The 16,574-nt window shown below is 42.2% G+C and overlaps 1 protein-coding gene across 1 annotated transcript; it reads right to left on the reverse strand.

Moving 5' to 3' along the window:
* Positions 1-4,723: 4,723 nt before the first annotated feature.
* LOC144140014 (glucoside xylosyltransferase 2-like) lies at positions 4,724-13,003 on the reverse strand. The gene is made up of 3 exons (XM_077672227.1): positions 12,763-13,003; positions 8,918-9,231; positions 4,724-5,543 (listed from the first exon to the last, which is right to left on the reverse strand). The coding sequence occupies exons 1-3, from the start codon at positions 13,001-13,003 to the stop codon at positions 5,352-5,354; spliced, it is 747 nt and encodes a 248-aa protein (XP_077528353.1). The 3' UTR covers positions 4,724-5,351.
* Positions 13,004-16,574: the final 3,571 nt, after the last annotated feature.

The following is a 16,574-nucleotide window of genomic DNA, read 5'->3' on the forward strand; positions in this document are numbered from 1 at the left end:
TATAAGAGGGCTAAATAAACATCGAAAGTGCATGATTGCTGGATTTTGAAATTTGAACCACGTCGTTGAAGGAAGCCGGAAATGTGTGGCCCCGCAACATGACCACGTAGTTTTTTATACATTGCCAAAAATACACACGCGCGCTGCTTTTTATTATGCCTGCTAAGCTTATGGTGCGTATGCTTCCATCGCTACACTAAGTGGCATCAGAGAAACTGACTATGCATGTACTGAGGCTGCGTATTTCGTGTGCAGTGTGGAATTTCTCATTAAGTGTCGTGAGCTGTTAAAGTTGTTTTGAAATAGCTGAATGCGTTTAGTAGGAATTACCAATAGTTTATCTTCCCTTTATTTTCATGCAGTTTGTGTGATGGGCTTTATGAGTTATAAAAATTTGTCTGTTGCAGCTGTGTTTCATAGTGATGGCTGTAGTTTAATGATCGCATTTTGGTGCTTGTGCAGTTTAAGTTTCAACAAAGGGTTACAGTGTATTAACAGACATTCAGATTTCCAGTGTCTCTGTCATGATAGACTGTTATTATACAGAGTGGAGGACATGTTTGAGCGTCTCATCATGGAGCATACTTTAATTTAGATTCAACACCGCTTCCCACTTTTAGATGTTTTTATTGTTCCAGCAACTGTGGAGAGCCTTCAAACAGTGACTGAAGGTGGTTCAGGTTGAAGAGCTGCAGCAATAATTGCTAATACTTGTGTGTCAGGTAGAAATGAGGTATGTCACCCCTTCAGAATGCTATGTTCATACTTTTCAAGCATGCACTGTTGATTCTGGTTATACAGCTGCAAGAATAATAGAAAGCAGTGATGCGGCATATCAAAATGGTTAAACTTCAGGCCTCCAGAGTGTCATGTCGCTGCTTTCTGTGCGCACTGTTGCTTCCAGCTGGTTCAGATGCAGTAAAAATGGGAAAACTTACTCAGCAGGTCGCAACGATTTTACGACACTTCTTCAAGATGCTATGTTACTCCTTTGCAAGGTTGAACTGTTCCTTCTGACTAGAAAGCTATGGTAAGAAGTGAAAGCTCTAATAAAATACGTTGGAACGTGTTTATGCCAGGCCTTCAAGCTGTGATGTCGCTGCTTTTTACACACACATTGTAGCTTCTAGCCATGAAGTTGTGGTGAGGGTTGGAGGCACTTGCATAGTACGTTAGAATAAATTCGTGCCACACTTTCAGGCTATGAAATCGCTGCTTCTCTCGCGCACACCTTGTAGTTTCTGGCCATGAAGTTGTGGTGAGAGTTGAAGATGCTTATGTAGTACGTTAGAATGAATTCATGCCACACCATCACGCTGTGAAGTCACTGCTTTTCACGTACACACTGTTGCTTTTGGCTTTAAAGCTGCATTAGGCATTGAAAACACTGGTGCAGCAAATCAAAATGGATCCAATGTCAGGCTTTCAGGGTGCCACTTTGCTGCTGCTGGCTGGAAAGTGTGGTAAGAATAGAAAATACTTGTGCAGTAGCCCATGACACGTTGACAAGGGGCAGTGAGAATTAAATATTTCTTCTCCCTGTTCCAGTTTGGTGCTCTGATTGGTTGCAGAAGTGGATAAAATGGAAATGCTTACATGGAGATGTCGGCACATTTTTAAATAATTCACTTAGATCTCACGTTCATACTCGTATCATTGGGCCTGTTGAGTGTGGTTGTCTAAATAGGTGCAGTAAGAATTGAGTGCACTTGTATAGCTGTTCGTTCAGGTTTCGTATGGGGCAGTCAGTGTTCGACGTCACTGTTTGGTGTACACAGGGGAAGATTATTGGCTTCGGGAAGATTATCAGAAATTAAAATGCTTCCACAAAAGCTTGACATGACATGGCTGCAAAGCAACTACATGTTGAACCGAATATTTTCTTTATGTATGCTATTTCAAAAGCCTCATCAACAATAAAAATATCTTCACGGTAGGCTGCTGCACATCAGTGTAAAGCCAATGAAAGTTGAATGTAGCACAACTTGGAAACGAACTTCGGACGGATGCATTTGTAGGTCACTATTCGTTTTTTTCCATAAAAGCTCGCAACAGTAATTTTTTTAGGCGGCTGCTAGTGCTTAAGGGTGTTTTTCTATCAATTTTCACCGTCAGTTGGGGTTCTCTGCGTTATCATTCCACTGTAAACTGCGGGGTGGTGATATGACACTAAAGAAACGCCGGCAGATCTTTTATTACATCGCCGGGAAACACCTCGGAAATGGTCGCCTGGATTGAAAGCATGACACTGTATACTGTCAGTCCAACCAACTGACGTAGAGCGTCTTGCCACTCGCGTGTCTCGTGAAGTAGAAATGCTTAGTCTTGTAACGTTTCACATCCCGCAGTTCTCTGCTCGCGCCATACGGTGTTGTCTCGTTTAAGCGGAATAAAATAACGCTTGTTTCTTCGCACCTACAGCTGATTTCGCAAGGCAGGACACTTTATGCGGCATCGCGACCTCCACGGTTGCGTGCGTCGCCGCGATAGGTGTTTGCAGTGCGTCACTACGTTCGAAACAGTCGCATAGAACAATGCGTGGCCCGTTGATATCGCGGCCGATTTCTGAAAGACACCGATGAATTTTCGCCGCTGGTTTCCTTTTCACCCTGGGCTTACACAGTCCGTGCACTGCATCCAGCCATTGCGGCGACGAACCGCCCCTTTCTTCCGCCCTGCGTTTACGCCGCTTGATTTAGCGGTGATGATGGCTGTGGAAGATATTGTACCGACTACATTTCTTGACAATGATTGCACACGCGAAGTGAAGAAATAGTCTAACTGCGACGAGCCCGACAAAATATAACGATGACCATTGATTATGTTTCTCCAAGCAGACGACGGCTAAGCGACGTGCAGCGGTCGAAATTCGAACTATTCAGACCCAAAAAATCGTGTGCGCGATGTTTATATGTTTATTTCTGTTGTCTAACAGTAAAACAATCACAGATAGCTTTGATTTAAGCATAAAATACACCGGAAATAGTTTCTATCAAGAATAACCTTTGTTTTAGTGAGTAATTTTTTTTCTCCTGAGCCAGTCTTCAATGAGGACGACTTTTTCTTTTTCCTGTGAAAATCATCCATTCTTCGGAATGAAACATATATAAACGACATTATAATCAGATGGTTATACTGTCAGCCGCTCATATTGGTAATCATGGGTATAAACAGCTGCAATATAAAGAACTATTTTTTCTAACCGCGGAGAGTCAGCTAGCGGCCAAACAACGCTTGTGGGCGGAGCTGCATTCTTACCCTGTCATCAACTATAATGAATAACTGTTTGTATGAATTTGATTCTTTGTATTCTAATTTTATCGTTGTGTATACTGCCTCCGCAATGATATTTTTGTTTGCATTATGAAACAGGAGGTCCCCCTGTCGGATTTTTTCCATGGAACCTCCTTCTGCCAAACCCTGTTTTTGTAAAAACGTTACTGAACTACTTAATAAAACAATGACAATGACAATGACAATGACAAAAAGCACGGTTCAACTCATCAGCCAAGAGCAAATATAAGCCACCAGTGTTACATTCTATCATGTATACATAGACCCCTTTGCTTTCCATGAAGCTCAATAACTACAGACAAGTTTTAGCGGATTTACGACGGGAATCTCTTAATTGTTTAACCTAGAACTGCCTCTTTGACGCAGTTATGAGTGCGGTAACTGTGTTACTAGCTGTGCGAAATTCAGTGAACCTTGTTCTTGTTCGGGACTTGGCGACATCACCATGAAAGTGAATCCTTTTCCTTAATACCTGCCGAAATTTTAGATGTTAGCATTAGCATTCCGGCTTTCTCTTTGCAACGCATCCAGTTATTTTATATTTTCCTTTAAAGTTCGTTATTATCATAAAGAAATTGTAGGCAGTTTGAGTTGCTATTCATAAAAAAAGCGTTAAATTCAAAGGAGCCGACCGTTCTTTCAAATTTTTAACTGTCCAAAATTTATAAAGCATGTTGATTAGTTCGTAATTATGCAGGGTGAGTGTCTTTCGCGAGGTACCACATAACAAGATTGCGGCCTGCCAACTTCTGCATAATGACAGACCCGCGACGGATGAAAACTCGCTTCCACGGGCATTGGCATGCTCAATGCATCTCTTTCTTGGGTGGCTTCAGATATAAGGGCCTCAACACTACGGTCAGCAAGCATGATAAGGTAGCGTGACGTGTTATATTGCTCCGGTTTCAATATTCATATCACCATGAGTACCTATACTGCCACTGCTAAATTGGGTTTTGCACGCACAGTGGAGCTCTTCAACAAATTTATTGCATTTTCTGAAGGGGGCGGTATAATATTAATAAGATTAATGACATCTTTGTCAAAACCTACAACTTCCGCTGCACTGAAGTTTACGTTCACTCTAGAAGCCTACAAAGAATCCTTAAAATAAACAGCGATTCTTCAAGCTTTGCGATTTTATTGTGTGCAAATATGCCAATGCAAATATGTCTACATCATCTTACAGTGCACTTGCGCATTACCCTGAATCCATCCGAGTACTTCCAGCGGCTTCTAATATTCACGCCTAATATCGTGAGTATCCCATTTTAACAGGTTTAATATTCTCAACGAAAGACTTGAAAACAGTGAATTTCTTCATAGTGAGTCTTTGGGCCCTACAAGGGAAAAACTTCTGATCGAGGGTGCGCCCTCTTCTTTTCTGGCGAAGTTCTTGCCCTTTCAAAACCCCACGAGCCTGCACGACTTTTCTCGTCCTCGGACCCTGGCCCTTCAGAGAAGGTCACTCCTTGCTCACGTCACGTTCTCGTTGAAAAAGATCGTACGCCATTTGCTAGACGATGATAATTTATAGGCACCCTACTACTCCTAACCTAAACGCCAACATATTGTGATTTTAAAACACTCTGCATATTCCGTTACAGTTTCAGTAAAGCTGACCAAAAAAAACAAGCACAAAATTTACAACACACTTGTAACATCATAGCCACAAAAATGTATACTCCTACCCCAATACACTGGTGCATATAAAGTCGTGAAACGCCTGTGAAAATTATTTTGCTAATCGTGTCACCAAAATTTTTATTAGGCTTCGCCACACGACAACAAACGGGTTTTTATTATGGATACTTTTTGTTGAAGGCATCTCGTAAAGAAACGCGAGCACGCTTTAGCTTACGCCCACCCGCCAGAAAAACGCCCACCATGCACCCACCGTGAACGCTTACAACACATGCCACCACGTCTTTATGTAAGTACAAACCACATGAATAATTTCCAAATTATTCATTGATACGAGGATTTGGAAAGCACTTCGTGTTCAAAAGCAAAATAAATATTTTTGGTCCGAGGGAACCTTAGGTCTTTCTGTTCCGTCAAGTTGAACTGTGCTCTTCTGGTAGACGAGGCAAGTTTTTCATCGATTCGGCATCCACGCGGCTGGCCGCTCGCTGCCACAGGTTCAGCTGTCGGGAAAACTCTCGGACGCACGATGTTTGTCTTGCGTGTGCTAAACTGACGTTCAATGGACCAATGAAGTTTTGTGCCACGCTTTCTCCAAGATTGTACTGAAAAATATTGGATGTAGTTATTAAATATCAAACGTTGCCAACCCAGATTGCCACGTCACAAAGATACCAGTTGGAGCGAAAATTTTGAACTCCTTTTTGCTTGTTTTGAAATCAATAGAATATATACACATTGTTTATACACAACCTTCTTGTTTTTAGGAATTCAAAGGCAATCAAATATACTAGCCGGCTGTTAAAATTTTCATCGGGCCTGCCCTATTTATTCGTTGCAAAGCATTATTATCTCCCCGAAACTCTGGGAACCGTGTTAAATGTATAAGCTGCGCGAAATACATTTTCACTTGAGATTCGCAGATACTGGTATCCAGTTTCCAAAGCGTAACTAAAGGACAAGCATTTCAAACAGGTTGTTTTTCTGCAACGCTATTGAGTTACGAAGCAGGTCGACTGTCATCAACGCTGTAGCTGCCTAAGTAAATCGGAGCCATAGAAACCAAACCACTTATAACGAGCACAATCTTATTACATAAAAAGGATCATTGGTCAAAGTCCTCAACCACAGGCTAATAACGTTCGCAGAAAGACAATAGTCTTGCCAGGTACAAAAAGAAATTCTGCGTTTATAGTATTCGAAATGAGGTCCTCAACCTTCAACGAGATATTGCCCTGCATGTACACTCATGGGTATAGGACAATTTCAACATTCAATAAAAACCTCTAGGCTGGTAAGGGTTGCAAAAAGGGTAATTAGTAGCAATTTTTCTCGGTGCTCGTCAACAGTTACTATATTTACATTTAAGGCGCGTGTGCTACGTTTTAAGACTTCCTGGCGGAAAGCAGTTCAAAAAATGGCTTCGTGTCTGCTGACTTTGATGAAAATGGTCGTCAAAAGAGATAGCCATCCGCCGCATCTGCTACGTAAACGTCTCTCTCCTTTCCGCCTACTACATCTGATGCCTTTCCCCGCCATTTCCATTCTCCTACGGTGAACAAGCAGGATTTTTTGCTACAGTCAATTCAATTATATTTCGTTCCACTGCTCGCATGCCATCAACTGCAGCCTTTTTCTCTGTTGAACTTGAAACGCTACCACGGCATCCATGCTCGCGCGAGCTCTTTTCTTCTTCTGTTTCAAAATACCGTTTTCAGTACGTATTTGTTATTTGCTGTCGCTGATATCGAGCATATATTTATATTCAATGAAAAGTAAACTGCGAGTACCAGTTGAGCATCGATGTTTTGCCTCAAATATATATAATATGTTATTTTTTCTCAACGCTGTTGACACGTATAAACACTGCCAGCAGATGTAGTAGTTTGGATATGTTTTCTTCATACAAGCGTCTCGTCCAAGCATTCAACCTTTGGCCAGGCGGCTGAATCAAAGGTAGGGCAGGCGTAAGGACAGGAAGACGAACGGACCGACAGACAGACAGAACGACCGAGATACGAATATAGCAGAACGACAGAGCAGCAAACACACGTACATAAAACTCAAACTTTCCGGTCTAAGTAACCCAAGAGTGACCGTCATCTTGAAAAAATGCAAATAAAACTTTTGTAGTGTGAAGCACAGTTTTCTTGTAATCAGTGTTTGCCGATATATCAGTTTGTACCAGGTGAAATTGCTTCATTCATTGCAAAATAAAAAACCACAGAAAAGATTCTTTCAAATGCGTGAGAAATTGTCGTAGCCAGACACAGCTTAAATATGAAGATTATTGTATTACATACCAACCTCATTGCACACCTTAATATAGAGATTCCGCAGTCATTGAACATGAAAAGGCTATTTACTCTAAACAGAATGAATTCGCTGGGTGACCTATAAACCATTTGTAATTATAATGACGATGCCAAGCTGTCGAAGTAAAATAAATGAAATATATCATGTAGCCATTTATAAAGAATATAAAATCGTCACCGTTTCTTTTTAAACAGTGTAATGACGTTGGGTTTTCTTTTAGAATGTGTTCTTTCTGGAAATACAAGGTAGGAAATATACGGTTTGAGAACCGCATGTATACGGAAATTTATTTGATTCCCAACTAACTCTCTACTCTCTGGTTTCTCCTAATAATTAGCGGTCAAGTGTGGTCGGTGATATATTATTCATTTATATAGAAACTTTGGAATAACGCACCAGTAATACGCTGAATTATTGCGATGAGTGGAACCCTGCAGCGTCACGCAAATACAAAAAAGTGCAATGAAGTTTCAACAAATTCACGCGTCTTATGCAAAGCGCATTTGCTAATATTGTACAAATCTTATCATTTCGAAAGTAACACTACTTTTCAACCGCACTTTTAGACTTTGCAATACTATCACTCCACCATCCCACGCTTCAGAGTCGCGACTCAGCACGAGCACATCGCTCGTTCTCATCGGTGTACTCATAGGAATTCATTTCCACACATGCCCATGTTCCTCAGTTTCAAGTGCTGCAATACACTATCTATCCAAACAAGGTTTAACTGCACTATAAAACAAGTTCGTCGACGTCGACGTCTCAATTGTGACCCGTTAAGCCGATTCATGCACTAGCAAGTGGAAGTCTAGAGAGCTGGCTTTTCTGTACCAGGCCGAAAAACCGCAGTTAAACGTAGTTCAGGCCTTTCACACTACCCGCAATATTCATGTCACAACTGCTTGCTATTTTGTAAAATGTTCTCGAGTTACGTCAGATCTCGAAGTTCTCATTTTCATTCCTTGTCTATTCATATCGCCTTTTAGTTTGCTCCTACACAGGTTGCACAGGTAAAACGTGCGAATCATCAGTTATACGTAGTCCTGCGACCTCGCCAATGAGTCACCATAAGCAACATCTTCAGATCCGCCGGCATCGAGGAAACAAGAAATTTGCAAAACAGTTTTCCCAATAACGTGCGTCTACACCGGCGGACTAGCTAAAATCATGGGGTCCGCACTCCCACCTCATTCGCGCACTGTAATAGGTATTTAAACTCAGCTCATTTATAGTTAAAAAAATTCGACATATCGCCTTTTTTTAAGTCTACAACAACGTAACTAAAAAGATCGGTGGTACACTTACCCAGTTTATTTCTGTGCTATTTTGTTGTGTATTAAAACTGCTACGACGTACATGAGGAGCGCTGTCTGACCGCAAAAAATTATGACTTCCACTGCTGCTTCTCAGCACGAATATGATATTTTGAGCAGCAGAAGTAGCACATTCTTTGTGTGGCGGGCGTAGGAGGGACTGATGTGCGTTCTTTTTTATTTTCTTCGCGAAGTATTAAACGCAACTTTACGAAGTAGCGTGTTCGTGACTGTACGCGAGGTTGAAGATCTGTTGATGTAAAATGTCTCTACAAAGCTAGCTGTCACATACGTCTCATACGATACACCTTCCTTGTAATTATTATTCATCTGTTTATTATGCTTACCTTTTTCATAGCTGCGTGTAATGTTTTAAATGCTGGCTCCCGCTTTTCAAGCACCTGTCTGCGCGAGCCATGAACGACAGCGACTGGTCCATCCGCACACACCGCATTACCAGCGCAGTGTTCTTCGCGGTAATTCCAACGGCAAGTAAAGGTGAATATTCGTTCCGGGTGCCGGCTAAAGAGAATGTTGAGCAAGTCCTGGTCAGCCCAAGGTATTCGTCCTTCGAACTCTTTCTTCAGTTGCACCACTCGGCGCTCGAGGCCGAATTCCCGCATGCGTGTCAGGTTCATCATCAGCAGACCTGCATTGAAACCTGTTTAGAAATCAAATTATTCAGTTCCTTTATACCCATCGACCAACTCCACTACTTTTTCTAAAACACACGTAAACTTTCATTGAAAGCTGGGAAGGAACCTAAAAGCTTAGGTCACGAAAATTCTCAGATTATGTCCCGTTATCACTACCTAAAACCTCACGTAAATCATATCAGCAGAGCTCAGCCGTTATTTGTTGGAGCTGTGTGTTTGAACGAACCCCTACTAGCTTATAATCCCTAAGGACACACTTCACACAAGGGAATTCAGCCACATCGATTTTGCTTTAGGTTGCGCAAAAGTGCGTGAAAGTTGAATTCATTGCACCATACGCACTCCTAAGTCTAAATTAGGAACGCCAGAATAATAACAATTGAGTCGTTTTCCCCACAGTCGTTAATACGTTCAGGCATATATCTATAGAATATCGTTGGTTATAAAATTTCCAATTTTATGTGAGACAGCAATTCTGGTTTATTTATTTGTTGCTGATTTACATCGCTACAGTCACAAAGAAAATGCAAAACGGAAAAAAGCACTCGAAACCTTCGTATACAGTCACTTGAAGCACTGTAACAGGACGGCTGAGTCCAATGAACAAGTGGACGACTCAAAATACAGGTTTCTCTCCGCATGACACGCCATAGAGGGAACGTGCTTTACATGAACAAAGCTTTCCCCGTGAAGAACAACGGGATGCTTACAAGTGGAGGCAGCGCACTCTTTGTAAGAAAGGAAAAAATTGTCGCCTAAAGAAACAAACAAGATGTCCATGTCACGTCGAGCAGAAAAATGAATTGTTTATTAACTACTGCTAACACGGTGGGTCAAGAACACAAAACATTTACCAATATTGGTTTTTTTTTGTTTGTTCGTAATAAAGCTACAAATTACACGCAAGCAACTTTCCACTTTCGGACTGTCACAAAGCAACTTCGTTCACGTGTCTGCACAACTACTGAGGACGCAAAGCCAAGTTAAGGAGGCGGTGTTCATGTCGTCATAAATTCGCTATGCCTGTGAGTCTGAAAGTGGTGTCGTGGCTTCCTGTGTAGTGGTTTTGCGCACGCGACTGACGTTGTTTGCGCCACAAAGCCTCCGCTGTGGGCCCACAAATGTTATCTAGCGACGTGGCACAAACATAGACAGTGTTCGCATTTAAGGTCAATATCGCCACGAAATGTACGAGCAAAAGAAGGCGTCCACTGACAAATGAGCCCGCATCCGAAAAAAGAAAAACAATATACAGTTGCTGCTCCTGTTACTCAGGTTGAGCTCTTGGTGTATCATTGGCCTAAATTACCAGAAAATCCTTGTTACAACTTCTGTGGCCACACGCCACTCTCCCATTGAATTTAGTAAATTCCATTTTTCCACACAAATAATTCAACTGTCCATGTCATAATTAAAGATCGGATTTGAGTCAAATGTCTATTTTGTTCCATGAGCTCCTATAACCTCACTTTGATATATCAGCACGAATTGGAGGTTACGAAAGGCTTTTCTGAGGTTTTTGCAGTGTCTCTAATTGCCTTTTGTGGCGTTCGTGCCTAAATGCCTATAAACGCCTAATTCGCAAAGCGACGCCTATATTTATTTATTTGTTTATTTCTACATACTGCAGCTCCATGGGGCTATCGCAGGAGTAGGGTATACAAAGCATACATCACAGGTTACAAAGCACCAATACAGCTTACAATGTAACCGTTCAAAAAAACATACGAAAGGAAAAAAACAACACTCCGAACATACATTACAATGACCGCAAGCAGTGTCGGCATCAATATATTGGTGCCTGTTAAGGAGAAGAAACATCTGACAAAAATGCAGGCAAAGATTTAAAGCGTGTGGAGTCAGCAACTAGGTGTCATTCCTGTATGACACGTGGGAAAAAGCTGTATTTGAAAGTTTTGGTGCGGGTGAAGTAGGGAATAGGACTTAACTTGGACGGGCTTATAGTGGTGGGGGGTTCGGCAAAAGTTGTAAGGAAATATTAACACTATTTACACTCAATTTTTGCTTGACGGTGCAGTCTGGTATCTTTATTCATCTTACTTAATTGCAGTACTAACTTTTCGGAACTCTATGGGTTTCAACGTGGTCCTCTAGTTACATCTACTCCCAGAAAAGGACCGTTAGCAGATATAGACCTGAACTCACATTCTCAGTGACAATAGGCACAACCTTAAATCCAAAAATCTGAAGATGGCTGTAGTTTCCTATTCTTTCTATAATTTTCACAGCGATCCTTAGACTAACTTCCGCGTGCTCTCCAAACAGATTTATTCCAGCATGTGCATTCGCATCCTCGTTCCCAGAAGCATACTCAAATCCAACACTATTTTCAACGCAACGGCTCAGCATCGAACGCTCCTTTGTTAACCTGTATCATACCTATATTAAAAAGCCAACGGCGACACATCACTGCGGAACTGAGTTTCTTTACGCTTTAGAATTCACACTGCTGACGGGGTCTAACACACTTTTTTCTACAAAAATCTGCTCAGCTGCTAAACATCTGTTTTTCAAAAATTCTGTTCCATTTTGTGGACGTGTATTTGGCGGTGTTGAAACGTCTTCCCTGATTAATTCGGATAATGACATTGTATATGAGAAAATTACTAGAGTTGTGCTTTACAGTACGCATGTGAGAGTATGTTAATCGTCTGATAAATTTTTGTCTTTCTGGCGTTTATTATTTGTCTGTGTTTTTGTTGTGTTAAATTAAATTACGTCAGGCAGACAAAAGTAGCGCTTTTAGATTAATATCCCCAGGTCTGAAGTATTTTTTTCGTGCCTGCTTCGCTATATGCCACACTCTAGCAAGCAACAGTGGCCACTGAACATGAATGTGAGCAGTGCACCTGAATTAAGCCCATAAATCGCATTTACTCCAGTTGTATGGGACAATATAAACACCGCGCTACACTGTTGGCGCGTTTGTGCAATCATAACCAGTAAGATTTCTGACCTTCCTGTCGTAGATACAAGTCGCCCTGTCTTCGTCTGAAATTATGTGTATATATGCACAAACGTGTGGTGCCCATATTTCTTTAAAATTCTATAAGAAACATTCTCATTCGGACTGTGTGATACACATTAGCTGCCACCTCCCTTTTACACAACAGATCCATTTTCGCACGTTGACCGAAACGGTGGTGAAAAAGTCAAGCTTTCATTCTTTATGTGTATCTCTCAACTGAGCTAACTCTTCTTGAAAACAAACGATCTTCCTTAATTGTCTCCAAATTTTAATCCTTATCCCATACACCATGCAACACAAATGAATAGTTCATAGCTTACATTTCGGGTGTATGATAAGCTTTTTTGTAACGTTAAACTGACTGACTGGTTAAATACCTGACTGCTTGTTGATCGATCGATCGATCGATCGATTGATTGATTGATTGATTGATTGATTGATTGATTGATTGATTGATTGATTGATTGATTGATTGATTGATTGATTGATTGATTGATTGATTGATTGATTGATTGATTGATTGATTGATTGAAATCGTACTCCTTACCGAAAGGACGGAGAAATGGGTGCTGCTTCGCTTTTTTGAGGTAAACATTCATTTTGAAGCTCTCAAACTCTGGCGCCATCGCTGCCATCTGCCGACTGTTCATAGCAGCAAACAACCTCCAGAAGTCCTCCACGGGGTGTAGAAACACAACGTCGGTGTCGACGTATATCACCGCGTCCTTGTTCGGGAGCATGCTCTGCAAGAATTTACTTTTTAAGCTCTGCTGTACTGGGCGTTCCATTTTTTTCGTGACATCTCACTGATATAAGGTGAAATATTTGAAATTCATCTGAAGCGCACAGTCAAATAAATTTGAAGTCAGCGTGTGTACTCCTTTTTCTAAAGCATTTTGTGAATTCTGTTATGTCATTTTTTCCAGTTTGTCAAAAGGCAAAAATGTGCTCAAGAGGAAACATCATAATCTCGCGGGTTACAGAAAACAATCAACAACAAGAAATGAGAATACACAAGGATGCACTCCAACTGAGGAGTTCAATCGCAGTATGTGGGACCTGAGATCATGTGGTCGCAATCAGTGACCACATGATCTAGAAAAATTTATTTGGTAAAATATGACAAATGTTGCACACTTTCCCAAAAGTGCTACCTTTACCCAAACTACTTCCAGCCAAGTTCTAGTAAATAATCATTTTTTCGTTTTCGAGCGCCTAATTGGAATAAACTGTGTTTATGGCTTTAGCAAATTTTGATCTTCCTTTGGGCAATAAATAATTGAACAATACCAAGCTACTAGCAATTTTTTACATGTGCTTGTGTGCAAGATATAGAAAGAAAGATGCTTTGGCCACGTATTAAGGTCTGCACTTGCCACCCCGGCCCGATACGTACAGGAAAGTCATTGCCTACTCAGCCTGTGCACTTCGCTGATAAGAATGCACAAGGGCCCCATTTCGAGTGGAAGATATTTAGTATCATGCATTGTTCAGGAGTGCACAAGAGAGGTTGTCATTTCTCGGAGGGTTTGTAATACACAACTTGTTGTTGCTGCATATTACCAAGGCTTTCCTTTCCGAAAAGAAACTACTACAAGTTGGCGTCTACTTTCCCCGTTACGGGAAAGTTGATCCCAACTAGCAATTCTAGTTCTTTGATAATCCATATACGAGGTTGCTTGCCAATTTCCAAACTGCGCATCGCAACACGTCAGATGTCCACGCTTCGAGATGGCCAGAAATTGACTGGTTCTTCTGCAAGAACCCTCATAAGGCGGACTTTTTGTTTAATCGTTCCTGTATTCTTGTGTGAAGGCTTATTTGTCCATTTGTACACTACTCACCGTACTCACATAAACGTCACCAGCCAGGTCTCTTGCTCTCCTTGGACGGTGAGAGATACATATTTTAAGGCTAAAGAAAGGAATCAGAAATCGCTACTGCCTCCTAATTGCATAGTCATGAAATATTTCTGGCGAAAAGGCACGGCAGTGACGTTAGCATGGTGGAAAGAAATGAGGAACTACGGGAAGGAAATGTAAAAGCGCACACGAAAATGGCGGCAATGGAAGCTGCATGGCATCGCTAAAGTCCCGATTCTCGGCTGGTTCTTGGTGAAATGCGGGAAATTAAGGAGGCAAGCCTGAAATGAAACACTCCTGCCTTTTCGTATGTTCGTTTCACGGCGTGGATTGCGCCCAACCACCTACAACGTAAACGCAAGAACTTTTGTGGGGGCTTCCAAAGAACCTCGAAAGTTGCAAAAAAACTAGTTACACTCCAACGTCCTCAGTTTTTACGACATTGGGAAGGGAGTGGAAGTTCCTCCCTTCCAACCCAAGTTTTCGTTGGCTGTGCGGCTTCTACGAAAGACTCATCTAATCTACCACGATGTCTCTAGAGAAAATATTGGACAGGTGCTAAGTAATTTACCCAGAGCTGACCACCCTGTCAACCAAAGTAGAGCCTGTTTTAAACTCTCGACCCCTGCACTATTGATTGATTGATTGTGGGGCTTAACGCGCCGACGCAACGCAGGCGATGAGGCGCGCCGTAGTGGAGGGCTCCGGATTAATTTTTCCACCTGGGGATCTTTATCGTGCGCCGAAATCTCGTACACACGGGCGTTTTTGCTTTTCACCTCCATCAGAAAAGCGGCCGCCGCGGCCGGGAATCGAACCCGCGACCTCGTGCTCAGCAGCGCAACGCCTTAGCCATCGACCCCTGCACTAGCTCTCTGACCTAAATGAACCTTGTCCGCTGTATGTCGCAAGCCTTTTGTCGACAGAAGCTGTACGGTATTGCCTCTGTACGAAGCCGCATATGAGCCCAATGAATCTGCTGACCAGCTGTGAGTCCTTTGTAACGACAAACAGGTTAATTTAACGTTTTGGACTAGCTGGTTTAAGCCTTACTTGAGTGAGCTCAAACATTTTCTGTCAACCACGTCAAGGGGGCGACTGAGCGTCGATTAATTGGAGAAAAAATGTCGTTCTCCTCGGAGAAAAACAACGACCAAGACAGACGTGGAGTTCCGGAAGCTTTCACGAACTCCCTCACGGATGCGATGGCGAAGTTCGCTCCTGCTCCTTACACCTCTCTTGAGGCACAACAGTCGATCAGCCCGTTGTACTACTGTATCTCTTACAAGTCAATTTACGACCCCTATCGCCAAAGCAGAGTATTGGAGCTTCCTTCTGCTCACGCATAGCGGACGACGCGCAACATCACCAGCTTTACCAGCACCGACCAAGCGGTGACACACGCTTTCTCTGCAGTCGCAGCAGTTCCATTAGGCTGGCATTCTCCTCTGGCATTCGCTTCCTGCTTTTTTACGACGGCTCGGAAGCTCGTGGATATTAAAGTCCACCACACCACCCGAGCCCAGCTTCACGCAAGTACGGGCTGGCGTGGCACATTGAACTACTTTTAAGATTGCAATAGGGTACTGACATGTCAGTTCATGTTGTGAGGCGATCTAAGCCCAGCAAATGAATCTTATAGTGGCACACTCTCAGAACCTCCACGGCGGAGCTGTGCCGCTAGTACCAATGAGTGAGTAGACTGGCATTGCCTCGTCGAAACGGTGCTCATAAAAAATTCCATGTATGAGAACATTAGAGCTAAAACGTTACAGCAAATAATTTCAGAAGATATCTCTGGTTTGCTGCCCTTAGCGCGAGTGTAGCGTACGCGGCTTATTTGAGTGTTCTGCTAATCATCTTATCAACGCACGGCGTTGTATTGCTCCGTCCAATATTTGTTGCGGCACTTTTCTAAACTTGTGTCCGTAAAACTCTCATATGATTTATGGCTGGTATTAAATCGAGGTTTTTGTCAAATCAATGCCTGTACGGCTAATTTTTACAAATTTGTTGTCTGAGCAAAAACACTGTAAATACGTTTCTGAACATCTTTACCCCTTTGGATGCAATATGAAACAGTTTTCGCGTCTATATTCAATAAATCTCTAGAAAAAACAGTATAAATGAATAAACATTTATGTGGAGGACTGATTGCACCGCTAAACTGGTGGCCCTAGCAGGTGGAACGTACCTGCGGATTGCAATTTTAAGAAATTAGGGTAAATCAATTATGTGCACTAATTTTAATTTTATAAAATTCAGCTAAACAGATGGTGTGAACTACTGCGCTTATCCCATTCCCACAAACTGCAGAACGGTCATTTTGCTGCTATTGTACGTACCGGAAGAAAGAGTCGTTGCGTGCTACAAGGTGCGAACATACGCCACCAGTCGTGGTACGCCTCACCGGGGAACCACACTGGCTGGACGTCACATCGAACCCGTCTTTTTATAGCATCAGGCCACAAAATTACCTTGGAAAAAAATGAAGGCG

Source organism: Haemaphysalis longicornis, unplaced genomic scaffold (assembly GCF_048455015.1).
Source record: "Haemaphysalis longicornis isolate Haplotype H1 unplaced genomic scaffold, Haemaphysalis longicornis Haplotype H1 scaffold_5, whole genome shotgun sequence".
In the NCBI taxonomy this organism is placed as follows: Eukaryota; Metazoa; Arthropoda; class Arachnida; order Ixodida; family Ixodidae; genus Haemaphysalis; species Haemaphysalis longicornis.